The sequence below is a fragment of the Sycon ciliatum genome, chromosome 7 (assembly GCF_964019385.1).
Source record: "Sycon ciliatum chromosome 7, ocSycCili1.1, whole genome shotgun sequence".
In the NCBI taxonomy this organism is placed as follows: Eukaryota; Metazoa; Porifera; class Calcarea; order Leucosolenida; family Sycettidae; genus Sycon; species Sycon ciliatum.
This window is the reverse complement of record NC_088649.1, coordinates 15,079,447-15,107,139: the sequence shown is the minus strand read 5'-3', so window position 1 is coordinate 15,107,139 and position 27,693 is coordinate 15,079,447. Positions and strand designations below refer to the sequence as shown.

At 45.5% G+C, this 27,693-nt stretch overlaps 1 protein-coding gene and 2 long non-coding RNA genes across 3 annotated transcripts in view; 1 reads left to right on the top strand and 2 right to left on the bottom strand.

Moving 5' to 3' along the window:
• Positions 1-3,799: 3,799 nt before the first annotated feature.
• LOC135821935 (uncharacterized) lies at positions 3,800-9,594 on the bottom strand. The gene is made up of 2 exons (XR_010554428.1): positions 9,152-9,594; positions 3,800-4,756 (listed from the first exon to the last, which is right to left on the bottom strand). It is a non-coding gene; the product is annotated as an uncharacterized LOC135821935 (long non-coding RNA).
• A 2,964-nt stretch (positions 9,595-12,558) lies between these two features.
• The window catches only part of LOC135821934 (uncharacterized), a 19,736-nt gene continuing 4,601 nt past the window's right edge, over positions 12,559-27,693 (bottom strand). The window contains exons 4-8 of the mRNA XM_065334904.1: positions 23,495-23,557; positions 19,685-19,779; positions 15,743-15,863; positions 14,980-15,132; positions 12,559-12,819 (exon numbers count right to left, since the gene is read on the bottom strand). Coding sequence (XP_065190976.1) covers positions 12,716-12,819; positions 14,980-15,132; positions 15,743-15,863; positions 19,685-19,779; positions 23,495-23,557 — 536 coding nt within the window. The 3' untranslated portion in view covers positions 12,559-12,715. The remainder of the gene's footprint in view (positions 12,820-14,979; positions 15,133-15,742; positions 15,864-19,684; positions 19,780-23,494; positions 23,558-27,693) is intronic.
• On the top strand, positions 20,711-23,160 carry LOC135821084 (uncharacterized). The gene is made up of 2 exons (XR_010554288.1): positions 20,711-21,453; positions 22,494-23,160. It is a non-coding gene; the product is annotated as an uncharacterized LOC135821084 (long non-coding RNA).

The window sequence follows — 27,693 nt, the reverse complement described above, 5'->3', positions numbered from 1 at the left end:
ATCTTTGAAACGGGAAAAAAATCGTTCATGGGCGGGTGGGTCAAGATGGGTTTCGTAATGAAAAATATTGATAGCTGAAACACTAGTCCATTCCAGCTATTTTTCGTTGAGGGGTGAGTAGGTGGGGGTGGGGGACGGTCACAAGTTACTCATAACTAAACTTTTCATTTCGTGAAAATTATCGATAATGCCGGGTCCATAATTGTCGATCTTTTACACGAAGAGAAAAAGTTTCGTTTGTGGGTGGGTCAAGGGGAGTTTCGTTTCGAAAAAATATTGATATTACAGACATCAATCGGGGGGGGGGGGGGGGGGGTGGAGGAGGGTCCTTCTTTCATTTCGTGAAAATTATGGATAATGCTGGATGGCTCCTTTAGTCTATGCAATAAAATAGTTGTTTTCTTCACACAGTACCGTAAAGTTTAAACAATATCCGGCCATGTTTGTACCGAACATTTTTTCGAAAGGTTATTTCTCAAATGTTGCCTTGAGTACGTTCTCAGCAACATAGCGGGCCAGTTTCAAATAATTGGACTGCAAACTTGCATCGCTGGTTGTTGCAGCTCCATCACAGGTCGTATCACGGGAAATTGAGTCCAGCTTCACTTCTAGGTTGGGTGACACGTGATGGGCATCACTTCCTGCATGCTGGTGCATGTGACTCAAGAGCTCTGGCTGGCAAGCAGTTTTAGACTGCAGGTGCAATACAAGATTTTTCTGCGATGTGCTATGCATTGTGCATTGCATTTCTCGAGAGACACTTCACGCTATGTGAAAAAAAGAATTTCGCTCAATGTGGTATTGTGCATCGTGCAGTGCAACTTTCCCACAAAACTGGACTCAAAGCACCTTATAGCTAGCTGTGGTTCACAGCAAAGATTTTCCTATTTGCGACTCTTGGTTTAATGGGTGCAGTAGCATGCATGTGCCTGGTGATATTGTTGCAATGGATCATAGTGAGGGCGTAGCAGTACTTGTGCACTGATAGTTGGTAATGGCATGAGTACATAACCAAGAGTGGGCAACTCGATGATCCCTCTGCCCACGGCAGAAAGTTTCATCACTTCGGTTTTTGTGGGCCATTGGGCTCATTAATACCATCATGCGTAGCCAGAGATCAAAACTTGTACATCACAGCTACGGTAGTTGAAGCAGAACAATGAACTGTGGATCCATGCCTACTGAACCTGATGAAACACTCTATCTACATGGCACATGTAGAAATATATGCGCGCTTGCTCATAATCATTGGATTTCGAAGCCGATCGCACCTTATGTTAGTAGTTGCACATTCTTAGCAGTTATGTAGTTTGATAATAACGTTACGATAGATTATCAATACTGGTGGAAACGTTATGCTGGTTGCACATTTTGTACCCGGTGTGCCATGACCAGGCATGCTAATTCATCGGATATTAGCAAGTTTGCCTGCCTGCTGGGTGTTGTATCTTAGCTTCACTGTACTACAAATACGATAGGCTTAGTTTTCCTAAATTCCTTCTTTATAACATCCAGTTTGTTTTGCTGCAATCTTTTCACGTGTTTTGCAGGATTGTAGCCAAGGGTGAATACCATTATCATGAGCGAAGGTCTCTGAGAACTCATGTCTGAAGGCTGGTCATGTTGGCCCAACGATGACTTTCATTGCCTGTATCCGCCACCTTCATACTGGAATGAACTGGAACATGTTCACTCTCTGTTTCTCATGTGGAAGGACGGAACAGATTGTTTGTCTGTCTCTGTGGATCACCGAAGGCTGAACAGTACAGTTGGAAGAATATTGGATCTCACGAAGTGACTGAATCTGAAGCGGCTGACATGCATCTGCACAGCGCTTTCTTTCTGAGATTTGCTTCAAGGCAGGTTATTGTGTACAATTTTGTCCACAGTATTCCTATATTTGCCAAACGTATTTCTCTGATAGTATTGTGACTACACACGCGCAATGATCTCTCCGTCATCAGTCTTTCGCAATGATGTGGCTCACTGACGACAGCATGCATAGCCATAGATCAAATGAGCAGCTGAGGTAGTTGAATCAGAAGAATGGATCAATGCATCCTGAACCTGGTGTACTGCCTATATGCACCCTCAGTAGTATTTGTAACGTGTTAACTATGAAGTATCAACATTGCTTCTCTTCTATGTGGGTGGTGTGAGTGAATGTCAGATGGTCTGTACTGCCATGGCCGATGGTGTTCACTGGAAGATGTTGGGTTGGACCATTGTGCCCTCTTGCAATATGCTGTTGAAGCCTGAAGGCAATGAAAAAGTTCGAATGCTGATCTGCCTTCAAGCGTAGAATGTTACATTATGTGCATTACATATTTGCATAATTATGTTTTGTACTGGAGTGTGAATGTGCGGCAAGGGCATGCACATGTAAGTATATCGCACTGCAAACAGCCTAAGAGTTCACGTGGTGTGTGATAAGTACACTTTTGGAAAGTGCGTGCACAGTCGAATCATGTAATGTTAAAACAGCCTTCGTGCTCCTCCCTGAATGGCTGCACAAGTAGAAATCTCCGTCTTCCTTTGCTTCTTTTTGCTTGAGCTGGCATGGTGGTCGTAGAGTTGGAAATTGTCAAGTATGATAACAACGTTGTTTGGTCTGGAGACAAGAATGCATTTGGATATTTGTCCCAGGACTGCATGGCTTCCCAAACTGCATGTTGAATGCCATAGATGATTATTGTTCGGTTCAAGAAAGGACTCGTGGGTCTGTCTGGCTATTGTGAGCTCTCGCTAGTCCATTTCCATAGCACTTGCTCTGGATTCACTCGCTGGAATATTCTCCAGTATAGAACAAGAAGTTCAGAAAACCTACTGGTGATATTAGTATGTTATACTAGTTTCTCCGCACTGTACCGCAGCTTTTGTTATCACACACATGCGGGTTATATAGTTTATCTACAATCCAGCATGATGTTCTTCCAAGAACGCCCCCGACCTAGGCCCTCGGAACGACGTTCTTTGGTGTGCAACATCACTTATAGTTCTAAATCTTAGAATTACCGGTAAGCGCAGGATTTTAGTGATCACGGTTCCAAATGCATGTCATTGCACTCCACCTTTGGGATTTATTTAAGAGCTGCATGCATGCCAAAGCTTGTCATAAAAGAAGAGCAGACTTAAATAGGCATCTTGTACGCATGATTTCTAACATGTAACATCCCTGCCGAAGAGTGTTCTTCCATACTACAGTGGAGTCGAGCGTCCAAGAACGTTGTGTCCAAGAGGTTAGCCTGGGGTGTTCTTATTTTTCAGCCATCCGGCTGCGCTCTTGTGGCATGTTCTTATAAACAATCATGTTAGGATCATAATTATGTACCCCGAAAGCTACCGGAAAACCAACACCGCCATTCTTTTAAACTTAAGGCGGTGGTGTTCTTAGCATTTCAGGCTGGACATTCTTGGTCAACACGTTCTTCGGCGCCCGACTCTACTGTAGTACTGTACATGAAATACAGCTGCTACAACTGTAGTAATATAGAATGCTGATTATCCGAATGATTGATTGTCCGAACTGCTCAGGCTGCATGGCAGCAGGCTGTCATCAACATGCATCCCATGATAATTTCGAGGAGCTGGAGTGTGTGCCAAAGAATGAGAAATGAAAGTATGCATGAGGAAATGAGTATGCTTTAGATGAGTGTTTTCCCACGCCCTTATCCGAACATACATGCACTCGATCGCCATAACCCCTGGCACACAGCACACAGCTTCAGAACCGGACAGAGTATGATATGGGTATGTCACAAGTACTTCCAGGTCCCGAAGCTTTCGTCTCAACAAAGGATCATAATCGACGACTTGTAATGAACTACATTTTGGTGGTATAAAACCGTACTTGTTTACGAATGAGTTTAAAAGCATGAGAACTATCCACAGCAGACATTCTCACTGTTCGGAGTTGCCAAAAAAGTGGTGCATGTACAAATCAGGGATGGGTACAATACAGTGTACCAACATCTGAGGTGAGTCTATCAGGAAAGTGAATGTCGTCCACTCTATAAAATGGGGTCCCTCAAGAAAGATGGGATTTTGCAGCCATGGACGTTTCCAGCCAGGTGACTGTATATACAGTGATCTAAGTTATGCAAAGCTTGACATGAATGATTGGCTGGACACGTCAAAGAGAAGGAAGAGAGAAGCAGACCAACCTTACACCAGCTGAGTGTAGTGGCCCAAAACAACAAACTAATTCTGTGTGGCCTTAGAGGAGCTGGGCAAGATGTGTACAGTGAATTAAACAATACAGTAAACGTGGGAGAAGAAGTGACAAGACTGAGTATGATACACTGTGCCAGCACAGTGCACATACTAGTGCAACTGTTGGTGTAGTTACAGTTAGCCCACACAAGCAGGTCACTCGATTGTAGATACACAGAGCGCATTCTACATCATACAAAACATGTTGAGCTAGGCAGCAGTGGCTGGCATTTACCGACATGCACCAATGCCAATGCGCGGCTTCAGCAAATAGTACAAGCCTCAGAACACCCATACGCCATTTTAGAGACAGAACAAGGCGATGAGTAAGCACCAAAGGATTATATGAATAGCGGCCAGGCAATAATTCAGACCGCTGCTGCTAATCAAGGACTAGTTCCTAGTACTAGTATGTTGTCAGTGTACCCTGAAACGATGCAATCACAGCGAACGTGATACATGCACATCATGTTGCCTGGTTCTTGGTTAAAAGTTGTATCCTCAATGCTTGAGGTTTGTGGGGTCCCTCCAGCTTCTCAGAGTCCTGCACAAAAAAGATAAAAGCAAGTGCAGGTAGAATAATAGTAAGCTCACATAAAACCTCTTCGTCTTGCTACCAATTTTCGTGATTAAATCCACAGCATGGGAACGAAGCTACAGGAAAAAAGTTCAACCATAAAAATGCAAAAAAGGCAACTTTAGCTAATCATATTTTTGGCAGCAACACTATACTGTTTGTATAGGAGAGTTGGCTTGGTGCATTCATGCCAAATGAACTCCCTATAGTATTGTATTACTGTACTTCATCATTTTACTTGAGCATTCATTCCCAGTAGCCCTAATGTCTTCTAACAGAGTGCGCAAGGTACTGCATATTCGGCGCATATTTTATTTTCGGCTAATATCGGCCTGTGCATTTTTAATTCGGAAAGTGGTGGACATCACGCAACTGAATTGTAAATAAAAGGAGGTTTGTCAACTGACAACCGCATACTTTTTCGACATCACTAATAAAAGAATTTTGCGTCCAGCGCATGCGCCAGGAGTGAATAGCAACTGAATAGAGCGGTTGTCATTTATTTACTAGAGGAAACGCAAAAGGTAACAAGATTACGTAACCAAAGGTGAGAAGGCACTGAACGAACTGTCAACCTACGAATACAACCTCAGTGCAACAACGTGCTCTTTCTGCTTACACAAGCAGAAAGAGAAAGAGCATGTTGTTGCAGTGAGGTTGTATTCGTAGGTTGACACTTCGTTCAGTGCCTTCTCCACTTTTATGTACTGGGCATTTGTAGCCTAAAATTTGTTTCGCAAGGTTCAATGTGACAGTGTATACACTATACAGGCATCAGCAGTACAGGCTGAAATTTCAATGTGGCCGAGATGTGTTTTTGCCCTGGGGAGGCTGCAATTTAAAAGCGTCGAAAATTTGCATACTTTACAACACAGTACTGAGCATGCGGTGAGCTGATGATGAAATGAATTGGAGGTACTAATAATGCTAAGGGATTCGGGGGCGCATCAAAGGGGTCAGCACCAAGGAATGGGATAGATTTGTGCCCAGTTCGGGTATGTATATTGGGTATAGAACGGAAATTATTGGCTAAGCCTCGGGCGACTCCTACCAGTATTGCCACCAATGGCCCATGGCTACTGATCTCTGTGATAGAAATGAGACGTGTATGTGAAACCAAAATATGGCTTTTCAAGATGTACTGTAAGACATGCTGTTATAACGAGTCGCAAATTTAACGATTGTCCAAAATTCATAGGTTAACGAGAGTAGTACAATTTGTTCCCAAAATAACTTCGGGACAGTCTGTTCATGGTTTTCATTTGTATTGGACTCGTTCTCTACACTTGCGATAATTTAGCGGCAATTCTAACGTTGTAGCGTTGTTCTCTTGTAATTTAGTGGAACCTGTATTGAGTAACTGAGTTTTATGTTTCGTTACATTGTCGTCAGATCTCCTGTGTACCGGTTTTGTGGCACAATGATTATTTATAGCCATTATATTTGGTCGTCTCCATTCTTGTGCAATCATGCGTACATGTATGTAGGTTGGTTCTCTTCATGTTATTGTGACCAATTTCATAGATGTTGGTTGCCTTGTTGCTTTCTCTCCCCTCTCCTCTCACCCAAGCCATTCTGCATAAGCGAAGCTGTGGACGCAGCATACTGCTGCTACACTTCAACGCGGGAATGCGTATAATAATAATAATAATAATAACGAGAAGATATGTTAACAATCTTGCAGTATTCTGCCTTATCCACACACAGCATATATGAAGCAGTACGGCCTCAACGGATCTATTATAACGAAGAAATGTCATCCGTTAAAACGTTAGATTTGCTTCCTCGTTATATAATATATACTGTAAGACATGATTGTATATTATAAAATCATGTCTTACAGTATGTGCATTTTGTGAAGATCTGATGTAAGTCATTAGGGACACCTTGTTGGGTCTTGCCAACATTCAATTATTATGATGTTCATATCTATGCAATAACGTTAATGGAATTATCAGCAAGAATCAATAACCCCAAGAGTATGCAGCTTTGCACATGGAGTCTGCCACAACACGTTTACCAAAGTACATGAACCTAGACACGAGCTGAGGAATCAGCTGAGCTGCTGCATCATTTATGATCTGCTATAGTTTCCAGTCTCCATGAGGTTTTTCTTGGAGACGTCGAATCTACAGTATTAGGTGTGAAACTGTTGTACTAAACCGCAGGAGATAGACTCTATTCAGCTCGGACAACATTTCACAAGCACGCCGATCAAAGCTTGCTACACTCCCGTTTAGTCAACTTAACGGCCCAAATAATGCTTGGGTCATGAACTCATCGCTGTTGGTCTTTCGAGGGTGCCTGACAATGGTTGTTAGTGCACAGCACCAGCCGGGCCAAATGACAAGATCAGAGACATAGATCTTCCTAGTTCAATTGCTGAAAGGTGACTTGTGCAAACGTTATGTAGCAAAAGGAACTGTACTATGGCACTACACGCCATTCACAATAATCAAAAATGCCCACTTGACAAAACAGAATTTCATCAACGGAGTCCCGGGATTTTTTCTTCTGTACATATGCATTATGGAGTCATAGCATAAGGGAGACGGCACGGTAGACTTTCAGCCTAAATCATAACGAGGGCCAGCTGGGCAGCTCAAAAGAGAGCTCTATGCACTATTGGCAGAGTGGTATACATGAATAGAGAGTGACCACCCAGTGCATGAAGCTTTTCGTGTCACCCTGGAAAATTTCAAAAATTAATAATGTGGGTTCAACCCTGGGCTGCCAGTGACAGTTGCCCTAACTGCCTTAGGGGCAAGTGCGATACATACATGCTCGCATATAGCATCGCTTGACTGACCCATGCTTGGGGCCAGTGAGTCAAGTCCGCAATCACGAGTTGCATAAACCACAGATCATGTAGAATCTCCATGGATCCAATCTGTGTACTGCAAAAGCAGAAATTTTCGGTGGTGTAATATTTTCGGAATTCTCCAAAATCGGCGATTCGGTGGAGGGAAATTTTCGGTAATACCCGCTTTCCAGGTAAGGGTGCTAGTACCACTAAGTAGTACCGAAAAAGTTCGGTGCATTTTTTCGGTAAAAATTGTCGGCACCGAAGTTACCGAAAATATAATACCACTGAAAATTTCCGCTTTTACAGTACATCATTTTGGGTATCATGATCTCGTGTTGTTTCCTTGGGTGCTACGACTCCCTGACATCCATGGAAAGGTATGAATTGGGCGATTTCAGCCAATCAGTAGACGTTCTGAGAGGGGTATATTCAACGATACACCCCGCTCAGTTCACAAGGGTCGCGCCAAGAGTGAATATTGGAAGGAGTCTTGGGAAAGTGCCCTGGGAGAAATGGATTGCACCATTCTATACATGTACTGCATTCCCCATAATTTCCTCGTGCTATGTCCTCAGGAAAATATTTAACGTATACCCTTCATATACTCATAGAATAATCCAAACGTATCTGCAGTCAACCACGGGTATAACAACCCACGGATAGTGACACTATCTTCAGACCTAGTAACAATATAGCCGTATATTTTCAACCCCGTGAATGACGACAACTCCCAAATACCAACACTTTTCTCATGCCCGATCAAGGGTCGTTCGTTACTGGCGAAGTTAGCTGGATATCATGTCATGTAGTCATTATTACTTCAGGCAGGGACAATGAAATACACCCCCCCCCCCCCCACCCCTTTCCTGCAGAGGGAACAGTGCTGTGTCCAGGTCTGCATGCAGCATGGAGGTGCTAGTAAGTCACTGGCATTATTTTCTCTTGTGGATCGATGTACAGTGCGTGACAATGCTTCCATAGTGGTGGTGGTGGTGGTGGTGGTGGTGGTGGCGGGAGCATACTGCACTGCAGGGCATTACAGCACTGGCATACTATTATTTTCTCTTGCAGACGTGCCGTGCACGACAATGCTTCTATAGTGGTGGCGGTGTGGTGGTGGTGGTGGTGGTGTGGTGGTGGTGGTCACAGTGGTGGTGTGGTGGTGGTGGTGGTGTGGTGGTGGTGGTGGTGTGGTGGTGGTGGTGGTGTGGTGGTGGTGGTGGTGGTGTGGTGGTGGTGGAGGTGGCGGTGGTGGTGGCGGTGGTGGTGGCGGTGGCGGTGGTGGTGGTGGTGGTGCTGCTGGTAGTGGTGGCGGCGGTGGTAGTTGCGGTGGTGGGAGCATTCTGCACTGCAGGGCATTAAAGCAAGCTCGATTGTGCATGCATGGTGGCGGTGGGAAAGAGGAGCCAAGGAAAGTGTGTACATATTTTTGTTGAAAGCACGAGAATTCAAAGAAAGCTGGCTGCTTCCTCTATTTCCATGATCGGCCAGTGCCTGCAGCACGAACAGTACATTGTATTACATGTATGTGCATAGACAGACAAATAAACACTAACCTGAGCATGGGTACCGCTTGTATTCGTGGTCAGGAAAGTGAAAGTACGAACGAAGGAGAAGAAGATTGTTGACCATGGCGAACAACTGCATATCCAGAGGGCACACGGCTTGCCAGAATGGGTCGGCTACATCTTCGCTAATTTTCTATCCTAACAACATTCAGCTTCGAGGTCAAGGACGACGGCATTTTGGGAAAGAAATTTCGAATTTTGGAGAAGAAGCTTGCTTTCGGAAAAATGTTCCTTTCACGCAAGGCAGCATGCCAGGTCAGGCGTGTGAACCAGGTGAACTGTGTCGGCAGATCCACGTTTACGTTCCAGGCCGACAGTTTTTTGACCAAGCCGTGAATCGCCCTCGCTCTGACTCCCCCGGCTACGAAGGAGTAATTTTACAACTCTTCAGGCCAGCTACAGGTCTCTGATGCAGAGCTGCAAGTGACGGATATCGGTCATTTGCAGCCACTACTAAGAGCCTCCTGGTCGTTGCAATCTGATACATAATATACCTCGACGCATTGCGCTTGACCCGGGTTGAAATTTCGCCCCGGGTTGATTTCAACCCTCCCCCCAAGGGGAGGGTTGAAATCAACCCGGGTCAAGAAAATCGTACAAACGTACTTCTGTGCGTATCTCGCGCCAGGTTTGAACGGCACTGCAGATGCAAATTTCGCGCGAACGGATTCACGTGACCATACAGGACTGTAGAAGTGGACTTTTGGCGGCATATCAGTATTTGACCCGGGTCAACTGTCTTCATGTAAACGCTCACCTCTTTTGTCTGTCGTACAGACTTTCAACCCGGGCTGAACTCGACCCGGGTTGAAACTTCTCATGTAAACACAGCCTAAAACTGTTTTAAGCTGTGTTCACAACTGGCGCTTGTACGCGCGAAACCACGCGTTTGTGCGCATTTTCATGGCTTTTGGGGCACCATGCGTACGGAACGCGCCGAAATGGAAATTCCAACATGTTGGAATTTTCAGCTCGTATCAGACGCGTACCAGCGTACATGCCAGTCACTTTGACTGACGGGGTCAAAAAATTAGTACTCGAAGGTGTCGCACGCGCTAGATACGACTCGAATTGCTGTTTTTGTGAAAGCCTGAGAGCGCATTTGGGCACGCATGAAACACAATGGTGAATGATGGCCGCAAGGCTAATATTATCATGTGAACACGATGAAATGTACTTCTAAAACGGAACATTAGGAGTATAATGTTCATTGCGCCGCAAGGCGGTAACGTTGAATTAGGGTAGTAGTATCTCATTTTGGTGCAGTGCAATAGCAGCTAAAGCAACAGCACAGATCACCCGCCTCCTCAAAATACAAGTAAACGAGAAACTCCATTTTCCAGAACCAGCTTACACATGATAGGCATGTCGATGACGGTACTGGCAAGACCATTCGGGCAATTTCCACAATATCCTTTTTTTAAATGTATTCACAGTGGGTCCAATGTTATTAGGCATTTTGCCTGTTTTTGACTTCCACTATAAATAAAGTGTACACCAACAACAATACCCTCAAACCACACTGCAAGGACGCAAACTTGAAAGCAACATACCACACAACGTGTATGGTAGGTTTCTTTGTGCTGGAGCTGATAGGCAGTTGTAGTCGTAGAACGTAGTTACACAAAGTATGACAATGCCAATGGGCTACTGGTCTGAAACTCCGTTATCAACAAAACCCTACACATACGATAATATGCAAATAATCGACGTGGAGACAACAATTTTATAATAGCAATAAAAAGAACAAATTCTGCAGTCATCGCCACACTACAACGAAGTCATGAAAGTTTACCAGAATTAATTTTCTTGTCACATTCATCAGTGGAAAGTCGTGACTGAAGAGTAACCATGCTGAACAATGATTAAATATACATTCAATGATGTGTTACGAGAACAAAATACAGTGCCAAAATAGAAAGAGGGAAGGTGAGACAATAGCAGTGAAGTGAGAGCTAAGTGCAACGGTGGGTGAAAAACTAATAATTATAACGCTAAAACTGTGTAGTGAGACAAACAATCATGCTGTGCACCTACGAAAACAATTTTAACGCAACTACATGTTTCTTCTGCTTACAAAGATCAGGCTTATGCAAACGAATACAAACAGCCTCAAGTACTTTCAACTGACTAGCATACCGTGCACGACAAAGAACAGAAAAACTAAAATCATCATACACCTGCAGACACTTAGGGTGAGACAACAAGTGAAGAAAAACGGCAGACTTCTTACGATCACAATCACCATCTGATTCCTCGTCTCCAACAACCGCAACCTCGTCCTCCGTTTCATCTCCCAACTCGTCCTCAGTGTCGTCCTCCGTGTCATTCTCCTCATCAACACTGATCGGTCCCAGGCTCGTTTGACGTTGTTTAACCTCTGTTCGTTGACGGAATTCAACAAAGAAAGTAACACAATCAACATTCAAAGACCTAGACGATCAACGGCTAATTATTCAATGAATTATTACAGTACTGGAGATCAAGCACCGGCGAGGACACTGGGAACACAAGATTTAACAACAGCAACACCAACAACAACAACAACAACAACAACAACAACAACAATAACAACAACAACAACAACAACAACAACAACAACAACAACAACAACAACAACAACAACAACAACAACAACAACAACAACAACAACAACAACAACAACAACAACAACAACAACAACAACAACAACAATGGTAACAAGTTGCCATCAAGATCAAAGGAGGAGTCAACGAACAGAGGTTAAACAACGTCAAACGAGCCTGGGACCGATCAGTGTTGATGAGGAGAATGACACGGAGGACGACACTGAGGACGAGTTGGGAGATGAAACGGAGGACGAGGTTGCGGTTGTTGGAGACGAGGAATCAGATGGTGATTGTGATCGTAAGAAGTCTGCCGTTTTTCTTCACTTGTTGTCTCACCCTAAGTGTCTGCAGGTGTATGATGATTTTAGTTTTTCTGTTCTTTGTCGTGCACGGTATGCTAGTCAGTTGAAAGTACTTGAGGCTGTTTGTTTTCGTTTGCATAAGCCTGATCTTTGTAAGCAGAAGAAACATGTAGTTGCGTTAAAATTGTTTTCGTAGGTGCACAGCATGATTGTTTGTCTCACTACACAGTTTTAGCGTTATAATTATTAGTTTTTCACCCACCGTTGCACTTAGCTCTCACTTCACTGCTATTGTCTCACCTTCCCTCTTTCTATTTTGGCACTGTATTTTGTTCTCGTAACACATCATTGAATGTATATTTAATCATTGTTCAGCATGGTTACTCTTCAGTCACGACTTTCCACTGATGAATGTGACAAGAAAATTAATTCTGGTAAACTTTCATGACTTCGTTGTAGTGTGGCGATGACTGCAGAATTTGTTCTTTTTATTGCTATTATACGATAATATGATAATTATAATTACCCAGGCATTCCCCAGGGTTGTGAGATATAGGTGTGCATTGGATTTGCACAAATCTGAAATACAAGTAAGCAGATTTGAAAGAAAATTTTACAACGGGAAGAAAATAATGATCAAGGTGGGGAAAACACTCGGCTGGCTAGGCAGGCGCCACACGTCCTGCGAACGTTCTCTTGGAATTATAACGCCAGCATTTGCCTGTCGAGTGTCCTGAGCCGCATCGGGGATACCGGGGACGATGGGCTGGTAAGACAAAAACAAAGTGGAAGTGCATCATGTCAGTCCACGCGGTATTACTTCCTCAATTGATCTATGAGCACCGTCTTTCCAGAGTATAAGCCGCACTTTGAACCCTCAAAATTCACCCAAAAAAGGGGGAGACCGGCTTATACTCCGATGATCAAATTAACTCGGGTGGACAGCCAAGGATTAATTATTTTAAATGTATTTATAAGAGAAAGGAGGACCAAGGAGCTACAAGTTACACTATAAGTACTTCATCCGCAAACAAAAACTTCGTGACTTTTTCACATGACTTTTCAAGGAGTTACTGTGCTCAACAAAAGTGTTCTATTGGAAGAGAAACTCTTCAACAAGCGCAATGGACATGTGTGCAATATCTTCAAGATTGATTGGTGGGAATAGAGTGTCAGTCTGAGTCGCCATCGCTCGATTCATCACCGCTGGAACCAACCAAAGTGGCAGGTCGATCGACGCGGTCTTGCATGTCCCGGAGCAGCTTCTCCACATCCCTGATCGTCTTTGGTGCTGCTAGTATGTGATTTACACTATTGCCTTCCCTAGCATCTAGGTGACGGCGATGGAGCTGGTACTCTGGTATCGCCTTGGCTCCCGATACTGCACCGGAACGACGCGTACAGGCAAAGCCAAACATTTCGCATTGTTTCATCCCATCACGTCACGACTGCTGTGAGGAGATCTTGCTAGTTCTCCTATATGCTACTAAGGAGACATCGGAGTGGAGGCTGATGAAAAGGCAAGATCTTCCACTGGATACCGACTTCGATTTTGAACTTTTTAGCTTTGCTGTCACATCTTTGCGTTTGGAGTTTTGACATCTTGCCGGCCTGTTCTCACTGTGGCTGGTGTTTTTTTTGGATCACGCAGATTTCAAAACGCTAGCTGCTATCCCTTTCACACTCTTCTTGCTCCTCAGTGCCATTTTCCTGCTCTTTCTCATTCTGAACCAAAGACTGGCACCGACGAGCAGTGAGTGCAGCGCTTTTGTTAGCAATGTGCCTGCTGGACAAAAATGCAAAACATCATCGCTTTGCTTGGTTTACAGCACGACACCTTTGCCTTGCGATGACTGTCGGCTTTCCTGAATGTGAATCATGTCTTCCTACGGTTCGGAAATGTCATCTGTTGGTGTTTCAGGCCGACAGAGCTACACAGAGAGCGACAGAACAGCAGCGAACATTAATGAAAAAAGTCACGACGTTTTTGTCTCCGGAGGAAATATAATGTCCACTGGCGCCACCAGTTAGTGTAAAAGCAGAAATTTTCGGCGGTGTTTTATATTCGGTAACTTGGGTGCCGACAACTTTTACCTAAAATAAAACGCAACCTAATATTTAACGCACGCGGTACACAAATGCAATGCACGTACACTGTTTTTTTTTGGATGGCTTTTTTTATTTTTTTCGTCCTCCCTCATTGATTTCATGGAATAAAGTGACGCGAAACATAGGAAAAAAACGGCATGGCCTTAATAAATAATAATTGTAGCTCTTTGGTCCTCCGTTTTTCTTATAGATCAAAATAACGGTGATAAAGAGCCAAATAGGGTAGATGTCTGTATTTAGCCAAATATGGTAGATGCCTGTATTTAGTGGCAACATGGGGGATGCGGCTTTTACTCTGGAAAGAACGGTAGCTTGCTACAATCACAAACACTTTACGCATTGCACCATCCACCGTCATAATAATTGCTATTACGACAACATCTGTGGTGTGATGACCATGTACCACCCGCAATCTCATAGTCACCATTTTGCCTTTTCTGACTAGGGAGTACAGTTATGACGACGGCCATTTGCTGGTCACGGTGGTGACTGAACTACGCTAACTACCAGGGAGTCGTAAAATACCGGTATTTTACGACTCCCTGCTAACTACACACGAGCTTCGCAGCGCGATCAATGATACTGTAGAACCGGAAAATTTCGGTGGAGTTTTATTTTCAGTAACTTCAGTACAGGTAATTTTTACCTAAAATAAAGTGCACTGAAAATATACGCACAAGCATGCCGACTGCAGTACGGAAAACTGGTGTCACCGAACTGTTGATTGTGGGAAATGGCGGAAATATTACCCCACCAAAAATTCCCGGTCTAACAGTCGATGACGTCATTGCTTGCACGGCCTGTGGATATTACTCACTAAAGCAGCCACCATTGATCGGGTAGAAGTAACACACACACTGGGCCGTCTCCGACCCCATGTTGGAACACGTCCAGACTTTCTTCCCGTTGTGCAGACTGCCAGGTAAATGGCTGCACGGAGCAGGTGTTCGACTGCATGGCGGTGTTATAGCTGAGCAGAGGATCAAAAACAACAAAATATGCAGCATGCCTGACGAGGGCAATTTTGCCGAAACGTTGTAATAATTGATTGAGAAATGAGTTTGAGTTTGCAGAGTGAATGGGAAGAGAGCGAGTCTGCTCTGAAACCTTTTTTCCTATGAATGAAGCTACAGGAAGCCTCACCACTGCTACTAAAAATAATACAGAGAGAAGGAAACACATGAGAACGAGTTATGCAGCAACTATCCACGACTGTAACAAGATGATAAACAGTCAGAAAGTGCGATAACAGAGAGGTTTTCGCTGGCATTTCGTGTGTTTTAGGACCGTTTTGATATCATTTTTTCTTTGTTGCCTATTCTGCAGTTGCATGCGGCGGCAGCGGGGAGACATATTAGCGTTCTCTGAATCTGGATCAATTCGAGATGAAATGTTTTAGCGATCCGAGTTTCAGAGTTCAGTGAAAAAAGAAAGATGACCAGCACTGTATTGTTGTAGATACAAAATTTCGATTGGCGCGGAAAAACTTTAGCGAAAACACTCCTTTCGCCAAGATGGTTAAAAATATCACTGGCGGTAAAATTAGCCAGTTTACAGTTTACAGTGTGCAAGTGTCATACCTTGCTGTTCCCAGTCACGCATGCATTCGTCGCAGCAACCATCGCTGCGCTGTTGACGCTGTTCCGGCGGGCAGGGCAAGCTCGGGCACTGCGGTGTGGGCGGACAGTGTGTACGTCCATCCTGCAGACGGTTCCGACCAACAAGTACAGGACGGGGAGTGAGGTGGGGCGGGGCGGGGGCGGGGTGGGGGGGGGGGCAGCACACCATCATGGGAGGGAAAAAACGGGAGAAAAAGGCAATAGACAAACTACATACTAGTAACATCATGCAACTTTCACCTGACTCATGGCCCCATCTTTGGTTGCTGGGTGCTAGCCGTGTGTGTGCGCGCGCGTGTGTGTGTGTGTGTGTGTGTGTGTGTCTTGCAAGCTGTTGAATGGTGTAATCCCAGCACAAGGTGCTATGTCTAACATAGCTGTTCGCTATCATCGCTTCCGCGACGGGCATGTCTGAGGTCTGAGGTGTGTGTGTGTGTGTGTGTGTGTGTGCGTGCGTGCGTGCGTGCTAGCGTGCGTGCGTGCGTGCGTGCGTGCGTGTGTGTGTGCGTGCGTGCGCGCGCGTGCGCGTGCGTGCGTGCGTGCGTGTGTGTGCGTGCGTGCGTACGTGTGTGTGTGCGTGCGTGTGTGTGTGTGTGTGTGTGTGCGTGCGTGCGTGCGTGTGTGTGTGTGTGTGTGTGTGTGTGTGTGTGTGTGTGTGTGTGTGTGTGTGTGTATGTGCTGATGGACAATAACATTATTATTAAAGTAGTCCCCTGGGAATGTGTTTTAGTTTCGGTGACCATGAATCATGAATCATGAATCATGAATCATGAATCATGAATCATGAATCATGAATCATGAATCATGAATCATGAATCCCAACAGACCAGCGAGCATATTCCGATGCTGATTGCCATTTACTGCAAAAGCCATTAATCTAACGCCGGAGACGCATAATTATAATTATAACGATTTCCTAAAATTGACTGGTGTACGTGTAGCAAAGGTAACGATTCTCACTCATTCTCAACGCTCAATAGGAACAGTATAAGTGTAGCGGGCTGCAGTCTCTCGGAGGCAAGAACGCACAAGGGTCTCAGTGAACACACTGTAATTGGCAATTGAAATGTACCGTAAAGTACCGCCAGAGCGCCCCACCATCTCATCCTTTCGTGGTCGTTTTGTGGAGGTGGTCTGCTGTCAGTAGGTCATACGACATGAACCTTGTACACATATTGCACGTTTTGCAGTCAATCCGTACCTTCGAGTGGACACAAGCTCCACACAAAACCTGCCAAGTGTGACCTTAGTACACTAAGATTCTTACATCGTACAAACTTCGTTGCACTCTGCCATACGATTTTCCTTTCTCTGGCTGTAAAATCAAGGTGGGGCGCTCTCGCGAGACGGGGCGCTCTGGCGGTACGTTACGGTACTGGCAACGAAATTAACTGATCGGCAACTAAATTACCTAACTGGCTATAAAAGAATCGTGAGCAGCAGCTTTGATACAAAGGCAGACTCCATACGCTAATGTACGGGGATACGCTAACGTATGGGGATACAGTACGGGGATATGCTATACTCTAAACACTAAACGCTATACGCTTTGAAGTCCCCAGCGTGCCAACGCTACACCTCCCCTCTCAAATACAATCACGTCCTCGTGATTCGAATACTACATGTAGGTGATAGCTGGACATCAACAACTGGCTGCTATTTAGAAAGAAAAAAACTGGCGGCATGCATGGTCGCGTCGGAATAAACTCGACGATAAGAGATAGGCAGAATGGATGACTTGCATAATATAATACAGGTATGGAGTCGTGAACATTATAGTAGATCGCAAATTACTGGGAGAGCGTCAACCGGAGTATGGCAAATAATATCGGAAATGATAACGTTTGGAATAGACAGAAGAATGAACTGATAAACAAATCATAAAGTAGAAACACACCAGGTTCACACGATCTCACGGGGTCAAAAGGGGAAAGAACTGTCCTGCAAATAGGACCTGAAAAACCACAGCACTCTTGCTGCACAACGCTGGCACAACCCGCAAGGAACATCGCAGTTCAAAAACCGAACTGAATAAACTATAACTATAAGGGGCGTTGTCACACACATTGTCCCACGTTAGCTGGGTAAACCGTGGCTCACCATGATCAGACGCCTACCACACTAAACTGGATTCACACACTCGCATAAAGGAAGACTGAAAAGAACAGGGAGACTGAAGGAAGAGAGGAAAGAAAATGCCATACCTGGAATCAGCGTTAGTAACCACGGCGGCGGCTGGAGCTACGGCGGAGGGCGAGCCAGGTTTTATCTTCATCTTGGTTGAGCCGGTCACTCAGAGCGGCTAACTCGGCGTCAGACAAATAACCTCCCTCCTCGTCTTGAATCATGGTCTTCACATTGTCGATAGCATCGCTTTGCACGACGTAAAGAGTGATGGCCTAGCGAGGAAGAGTGTTGACGAAAATCTGCATCCCACCACGGAGACGAAGTACCAAGTGAATAGTGGACTCCTGCTGAATGTTGTAGTCACTCAGGGTTCGGCCGTCTGCCAACTGCGTGCCGGCGAAAATCAAACGCTGCTGGTCTTGGGAAATACCCTCCTTGTCTTGGGCAGCAGCCTGCATGTCGTCGTCCTCATCAGCTTCGCCATCACCACCGGTAGTATACATGTAGGTAGCGGGTCGCTTGGAATCGCCATCGGAGTCTCCAGTGAGTGCCGTGCGGAGAGAAGGGTGATCCACGCTAGCACCCTGACTGTGCTGCAGGCTAATAAGCAGGGCCAAGCCCAGGAAGGCAAGAAACATGATTCTCATCTTGATTTGTCGCACGGAGCTGTAGCGGGTTGAGCCATGGGGGTCCGAGAAACGTGTAAAGTAACAAAGTTAGTTATAGAATGAAGCAAAATGAATTTACCGCTGCCACCAATTTGTAGCGGGCCGCAGTCTCTCGGAGGCAAGAACGCACAAGGGTCTCAGTGAACACACTGTAATTGGCAATTGAAATGTACTGGCAACGAAATTAACTGATCGGCAACTAAATTACCTAACTGGCTATAAAAGAATCGTGAGCAGCAGCTTTGATACAAAGGCAGACTCCGTACGCTAATGTACGGGGATACGCTAACGTTTGGGGATACAGTACGGGGATATGTTATACTCTAAACACTAAACGCTATACGCTTTGAAGTCCCCAGCGTGCCAACGTTACATAAGTATCAATTTCAGTATAACGGACTCGGATGGAGAGCCAAGGTATCAGTATAACAATTTCTATTTGTACGACAGATTTCTCCTCGTTAAGTCGTTAGAATTAGCACGTCATTATATCTATATGGCATTTACAGTATTGCTGTTGTCTTCTTGTCGAGAAAGTGAACGTGAAAAAAAACTCATGTTCGTGTGTCGACTTGATCGTCGAGCTGTGCAGGGAAGCGGTTGTTGTGTTGGCCTACTCGGCATAAGAGTGCACTTGGGTGATTTGGGCGACTTCATTTGACCCGCACCCCCTCCCCCATGCTGTCCTTCCACTGTTTGACACCAATCCGGCCTCACAACATTGCATGCATGCAAGCTACTGTGTCAGTAAACTAGGCTGGAAACTGGACAACTGAAAAGTGAAAACAAATCCGCGGTCCAGCAAAATGGTGTCGATTGTAAACCTGCCCCTGCCAAAGCTATGCCGGTTAGAAGAGGCAGCCGCGCAACACAAGTTTGATCGCACTGTACATGCGTCGCAGCCGTGACCAGAGCAGTACAAGTGCCGGAGAACAGCAGGGTTTGAGCAGGGTTTGAGCAGAGTTAGAGCAGGGTTTGTGCAGGGTTTGAGTAAGGTCTGAGCAGGGTTAGAGCAAGGTGGGAGCAGGGTTTGAGCAGGCTTTGAACAGATCTGAGCAGGGTTTGAACAGGGTTTGAGCAGGGTTTGAGCAGCTCACAGTGTACTCACCCGGCACTCACACAGCGGTGTGCATTGAGCGTTGCCTTGGGTGTAGGAATACTCATCTCCATCATCATACAACTTCCCACGCACATTGCATTGACCTGCATCGATAAGAGGCAGAGAAAAAAAGATTGATGCAAGCATTCTACAGTGTGTTTCAAAGTCCAGACTTCTTCTAGACTTTTCCAAATAGTTCAAAAGTATGGACTTGGATGGAGAGCCAAGGATGAATTTATGGTCCTTTTCTTTTCTATAAATTTCAAAAGTAATTTTTAAAGTTTATAGCAAAGAAAAGGACGAAGGAACTACAAGTTACGCTATATTGTCCACTAACACCACCAGTTACTTGACAGTCAGCTCATGCGATTACATAGTTTGAATTTGGTTTTCCTTTTTGAGCAATTTCTTCAGAATGATGCGCAGAAATTTCCCCAAGCATGTCGATAACAAATGCCAACTGCAGAAATTTCACGCTCGCAGATTTTGTATATTGATGTTACCCATGCCGTTGCATCATCAGAACTCATGCAGTTATATCATCATCACGTATGCAGTTACATCATAATCACGTATGCAGTTACATTATGTTACTCGTGCAGCTAGTAGTCCAAGTTACTGCATGTTCACTCGTGCCATTACATCGCATGATCAGTGTAACTTATGTTTAATACATCATCATTTTGTGACACTTGGGCAGATACATCATCTTTACTAATGCAGTAACATCATCTTTACTCATGCAGTTACATCATCGCTATTCAATGTCATGCAGTTACTTCACAGGCCCGTCGCACCGACTTTGGAGGTGGGGCGGCCATGGAAGGGGGGTCCAGGGTCCTCCCCGCGGGAAAAAAATTCAAAAATTGAAGCCAATTGCAAGCATTTCCGGGTATTTGGTGCCATTTCAGTGTACGGTAACTACAATGAAAGTCTTTTTGATTCTGCAATAAACGAAGAAGGCGCTACGATCGGGGACAAACATTACCCTCCCCCGGGAAAAAAATTCAAAAATTGAAGCCAATTGCAAGCATTTCTGTAACGAATTTATGTTACGACTATGATTTACGCATGTCGTTGTATTTGGTTCTTGTCTTGTGGAGTCCAGTGTCTGATGTCATATATGGTCTAGGTGTACGCGTGAGCATGGTGTGATGTGTGACGTTTATGGTATGTGGTGCATGCAGGAGTACGCGTTGTCAGAGTGTGAGGATGTGCTTCCGTCTGTGTGAGAGTGACTGTCAAGTGAATGCAGTACATGCGCAGTGCTAGTTTGGTCTGGGAATGAGAGTCGTGTGTGATTCGTCCGTGGTCTGGTTGTCTTGGTCTTGGTCATGTGTTCTGTACGTATTAGTCCCTGATTGGTCGTCACGATTTGTCCTCGGTTTATTACTGCTTGTTCTTTGTTGGTCCTCTGAGTCTTTTCCCGGGAGTCTTTCCCGTCGTCGTTTTCTGTCTAGTCTTTTCGTCTTTCTCCTCCTGTGCCCTTTCCGTTTGTATAAGAAGTCAGAAACTCCACCAAGTTGTTTGAGCTGTTGTGTGACACGGGGGCCAGGGGGAGAAGGCAATACCATTTCCTTTACAGTGGCGCCCAACTAGTGATCGGCACCCACGACCCTGAGATCGTTTTCTCTTCGTTTTCGCCGTGGCTTCAGTTCATGCTCGCCGTTTCGAAATATATTTTATTTCTCGTCGTTCAACTCACTTCACCGAGATTGCTACTACGGCCATGGAGATGGAAAGGCGTTCGCCAGCCTGGCCTGCAGGCCCCTTACCCGGTGAGTCGCTCCCAGTAGAGGGTTTGGTTGTTGTATATTCGTTGTGGTCCCGTCGCCTCACTCGATAGAGCTTGAGCATCATGTCGACGTACTCGGGGTGGTGCCTCTTGGCAAGTTGCGCTTTATCTTTTCGCGCTATCGTTCCGATACCATCAGTCTTTGTGACGGCGATCCGGTTCTTGTGTCTCTCTTGTGTCTTTCTGTTTTGGTTTTTGCAGTCAGTGTGCGTATATTTGCTGGGGTTTGTGCAGTTTTCTTGATTAGCCTTTCAGTGTGGTTGTGTAACTTTATTAATGCGATTAATAGTATAAGTGAAGCGGACATTACAAAATGATGAATGAGAATACATGTATCTAAAATGGTTGTTCCTAATCGATTTTCTCGAGACTATCATCAGGGAAAATCGTCTCACAATAGAGGCTATACGGAGAAACAAACTACTTATGTAACTGTTTGGTTTGTAAGCTTGGTTCGGTTTTGAAGTTGCCACACACGTTTTGCTGTGATGGTTTGTACTGGAACAGTTTTCTTGGTTACGAGTTGGTTCATAGCCATAGGTAGTCTTTCAGGGAGCGTATTTTGTTCTCGTTTTGTGTCGACCTGCGGGTCTGTTCAGTTCACCAGGTGAATGTCTGATCATGGTGAGCCACGGTTCCCTTCGTGAGCTGGTGGGCCCCAGTGTTTGTTTAGCCTTTTGTCGGGGAAGTATAAAATTAAAAAAAAAACAAATAAATAAAAATCTAAATATTATGGGTCGTGGGACGACAAGATTATTATGGGTCGTGGGACGACAGGATCATACGGGGTCGTGGGACGACAAGATGATCCGCCATCGGAAAAGTGTGGGACACTTATGCCGGCTCCGCGCCGAGTTTTCTAGTCAGGTTAGAGTCCTGTGGGTTTCTCCCCTTCTGAAGTTTGTGTGACAGTGTATCGATGGATTTTCGATTTGTTCTTTTCCCTGATTGACTACATGCCTGCTGTGTTCTGTTGCTCCATTTGTACATGTTATACACATCTTCCACATCCGAATGGGCAAGTCGTACGACGCACCACCTCGTGGAACCACACCCAAGGTTTTCCCATCTCCACGTCTGCAGCCAGCCACTTGCCGTTGTCCTGTCTTCTTCTCCTGTTATTGTGTCTTCTCAACCCTTTTGTTTTCCTCCTACTCCATTTTTCTACTTCTGAGAGTCGAGGTCGACTCTCGCCGGAGGGGAAGGCTGTGTAACGAATTTATGTTACGACTATGATTTACGCATGTCGTTGTATTTGGTTCTTGTCTTGTGGAGTCCAGTGTCTGATGTCATATATGGTCTAGGTGTACGCGTGAGCATGGTGTGATGTGTGACGTTTATGGTATGTGGTGCATGCAGGAGTACGCGTTGTCAGAGTGTGAGGATGTGCTTCCGTCTGTGTGAGAGTGACTGTCAAGTGAATGCAGTACATGCGCAGTGCTAGTTTGGTCTGGGAATGAGAGTCGTGTGTGATTCGTCCGTGGTCTGGTTGTCTTGGTCTTGGTCATGTGTTCTGTACGTATTAGTCCCTGATTGGTCGTCACGATTTGTCCTCGGTTTATTACTGCTTGTTCTTTGTTGGTCCTCTGAGTCTTTTCCCGGGAGTCTTTCCCGTCGTCGTTTTCTGTCTAGTCTTTTCGTCTTTCTCCTCCTGTGCCCTTTCCGTTTGTATAAGAAGTCAGAAACTCCACCAAGTTGTTTGAGCTGTTGTGTGACACGGGGGCCAGGGGGAGAAGGCAATACCATTTCCTTTACATTTCCATGCATTTGGTGCCATTTCAGTGTAACTGAAATGAAAGACTTTTTTCTGCAACAAACCACGATCGGGGACAAGGATTTGTCACGTTTGCGCTAAGCTGCGATCATTGTGCTTTGTTGTAATGTGCTCAAAAAAAAAAAAAAACGGCCGAAAAAGTGGGGCGGCCTCAGCCGCCCCAGCCGCCCCGGCTGTGACGGCCTTGCATCATCGTTACTCAATGTCATGCAGTTACATCATCGCTATTCACGTTACATCATAGACTTACGCTTGTCACAGTTGCTTCCGCTCCACCCGCGCCTGCAGTTACAGTTCTTGCTGGTGCAAAGCTCTGCGCAAGACGGAATTCGCATACACACACACACACACACACACACACATGCACGTGCACACGCACGGACGCGCGCGCGCACACACACTTGCACACACACACACACACAACCAGTACCCAATCTGGCCGAACCGTCTGACATCCCAATGCTACGGCCCCGTGTGCAGGCTAGTTTAAAAATCAAGAACCTGCCTAGAACGGCAGTGAACTAAATAAAACCTGACTGAGCCACATGAAATGCAGGGCCAACAAGTTGCTGTCTGTGTACCAAACATCTCGGTGGCTTTACATGAGGTACAGGGACAACACGTGTGTATTGTGGTTACCTGCAGTTTACCATGGTGACCCGCAGTCACCATGGTTACCGTCAGTCACCATGGTTACCGTCAGTTACCATGGTTACCCGCAGTCACCATGGTTACCCGCAGTCACCATGGTTACCGTCAGTCACCATGGTTACCCGCAGTCACCATGGTTATGTTGTACATGTCCCCTATAAACCCTTACTCACCCCCATGTAGTACAGTACACACATCATAACCTCCATATTTGTACCATTTCCCCGCTGCCCCTGCATGCAATAATTAGTACCATACACATCTGCAGCCCGTTTTCCCTCCTTCTGACCCTGCACATAAACCACCGTACATTTAATCTAATTACATCCCTTTCTAGTTTCTAGTGTACATAGCCACCGGACTATACACATAATCTGCGCGTCAGCTAATTGGGCGCTTATGCATTGCACCGTACATATTTATTATAGTAATTCCTTGTATAACAAGACTTCGCAGAGTCTAATCTTGAGTAGTCGAATCCTTCGTCTAGTTATCGTCAGTTCTAATCTCGTCTCGTCTAGTCCAATCCTCGTCCAACCTCATCAATATCAATAATAAGACATTGCGTCCTCCAATAACCACTTGGTGCCTTTGCGTTAGTCCGAGAGACAATAATAATAAGAGAGGAATTGTCAACATTGGCGCCCAACGTGGGGCTCGAACCCACGACCCTGAGATTAAGAGTCTCATGCTGTACCGACGCCTGACACTTTGCATGAGCTGGTGCATTTTCCCCGCAGAACTGTGGAGCCGCAGTCTCCAGTTCAAGGTAGAACTGTGGAGCCACAGTCTCCAGTTCAAGGTAGCGATGTAGTTTTGAATGAGCTTGTGAGCATCCCAGATCGTTCAGAAGTAATTGCCATAGGCAGAATTGCATGTTCGTACTCGACTAGCTTGGTTGAGAGAATGCCCTCCCCTAATTGCAGTTCTGTACTTGTAGGCTCTACATTGGTCAAGTCGAGTGTTGCCGGCGAAGTTCCTGTTCGTTTATTAAATCCGTCAGATTCCCCAATAGTTTTGCGTGAACATCATCCAATCGCCACTGGGCATGGAATGGAATCTTTTTTATTCGCTGAGCTAGACGATTTTTCGCCCACAGGTTCCCTCCCCTGTGGAAGGAGCGGCAAATCCATCAACATTTGCCCCCGTATCCTCCAGAGAGAGACCGTTTTCTCCATCTCTCTCCCCGCATAATGAGACCCCAAATAAAGTAGTCGGTAACTCGGAAGTACATTTCTACGGTACTAGGCCCCCAGATTTTAATGACTGCACCCCTTTTGCACTGATTGCTGTGGGAAATGTTGGTGCTGTAGGCAGACTTTTCCATGGTACTAGACCGCCTGAGAATAATTATCACCCCAGTGCCCCCTTGTGTGGCAATATCCATTCTGACCATACTGTCAAGTGTTTGGAGGTGGTTTGTCATGGCACTAGACCACCAGAATACAACCCTTGACTGTGTGACTGGCCTCTTTAGACTGATGAATTTGTTCGTCTGAAGTTGTATCCTCTCTAACACAAGCTTTGTGTTTAGTAACTCTTGTTGTTACTACACTGCAGACGCTTCCCCATTGACTGTGTTATGCCTATTCGTTTGGAGAAACGCACAGGAAGACATGTTTGAATGCTTGAGTTGGAATGCGAATTTTCTCCCCTCCTACCTCAACATTCCCTGTGAGGTAATCTTTGTTCTCCATACACGTTTGCTATGTCGAGATGTTTTTAATCCTCGACGCCCCTTCCCCTTCCCATCTGTGTCGAGATGTTTTTAATCCTCGACGCCCCTTCCCCCCTTCCCATCTGTGTCGAGATGTTTTTAATCCTCGACGCCCCTTCCCCCCTTCCCATCTGTGTCGAGATGTTTTTAATCCTTGACGCCCCTTCCCCCTTCCCATCTGTGTCGAGATGTTTTTAATCCTTGACGCCCCTTCCCCCTTCCCCCCTTCCCATCTGTGTCGAGATGTTTTTAATCCTTGACGCCCCTTCCCCCTTTCCATCTGTGTCGAGATGTTTCTAATCCTTGACTCCCCTCCCATTTCTCCCATTCCATTTGTGTCGAGATGTTTTTAATCCTTGACGCCCCTTCCCCCTTCCCATCTGCGTCGAGATGTTTCTAATCCTTGACTCCCCTCCCATTTCTCCCATTCCATTTGTGTCGAGATGTTTTAAATCCTTGACGCCCCTTCCCCCCTTTCCATCTGTGTCGAGATGTTTCTAATCCTTGACTCCCCTCCCATTTCTCCCATTCCATTTGTGTCGAGATGTTTTTAATCCTTGACGCCCCTTCCCCCTTTCCATCTGCGTCGAGATGTTTCTAATCCTTGACTCCCCTCCCATTTCTCCCATTCCATTTGTGTCGAGATGTTTTTAATCCTTGACGCCCCTTCCCCCTTTCCATCTGCGTCGAGATGTTTCTAATCCTTGACTCCCCTCCCATTTCTCCCATTCCATTTGTGTCGAGATGTTTTTAATCCTTGACGCCCCTTCCCCCTTCCCATCTGTGTCGAGATGTTTCTAATCCTTGACTCCCCTCCCATTTCTCCCATTCCATTTGTGTCGAGATGTTTCTAATCCTTGACTCCCCTCCCATTTCTCCCATTCCATTTGTGTCGAGATGTTTTTAATCCTTGACGCCCCTCCCCCCTTCCCATCTGTGTCGAGATGTTTCTAATCCTTGACTCCCCTCCCATTTCTCCCATTCCATTTGTGTCGAGATGTTTTAAATCCTTGACGCCCCTTCCCCCCTTTCCATCTGTGTCGAGATGTTTCTAATCCTTGACTCCCCTCCCATTTCTCCCATTCCATTTGTGTCGAGATGTTTTTAATCCTTGACGCCCCTTCCCCCTTTCCATCTGCGTCGAGATGTTTCTAATCCTTGACTCCCCTCCCATTTCTCCCATTCCATTTGTGTCGAGATGTTTTTAATCCTTGACGCCCCTTCCCCCTTTCCATCTGCGTCGAGATGTTTCTAATCCTTGACTCCCCTCCCATTTCTCCCATTCCATTTGTGTCGAGATGTTTTTAATCCTTGACGCCCCTTCCCCCTTTCCATCTGCGTCGAGATGTTTCTAATCCTTGACTCCCCCTCCCCTTCCCCCCTTTTCATATGTGTCGAGATGTTTTTAATCCTTGACTCCCCCTCCCCTTTCTCCCTTTCCATTTGTGTCGAGATGTTTTTAATCCTTGACTCCCCCTCCCATTTCTCCCTTTCCATTTGTGTCGAGATGTTTTAAATCCTTGACGCCCCTTCCCCCTTTCCATCTGTGTCGAGATGTTTCTAATCCTTGACTCCCCCTCCCCTTCCCCCCTTTTCATATGTGTCGAGATGTTTTTAATCCTTGACTCCCCCTCCCATTTCTCCCTTTCCATTTGTGTCGAGATATTTGTCGACCTTGACACTCTTCCACTGTGTGGCTTTTCTCCATGAAGTAGCAATCTTTATGTGGAGTGGTGTAGATCCCTCTTTCCATCTCTATTATATTTTCACGCCAACTGACCCCATAAAATTCCAACTGTCACGGTGTATATTTTTTTAGTTCATTCAGATTTTGAGGTTTCCCAACTTCCAAAGTTTGCTCTATTGCCCCTTCCAACAATCATTTCATTACGCCCCTTTGCTTTTCATCTCCAGCTGAGTGTTCGTCCTTACTGTGGAGTTTAGCCCCTTCCCAAGTGAGAAAAAAATCATCACTTCCCTAGCTTCTTTCCCTCACCTTTGGCCGGGCCACTTTTTTGCCCAAACATGACAAAAGTGCCCAGCAAGCAGGAGCACCCTAATTTCAAATTTTTCCCGGGGGA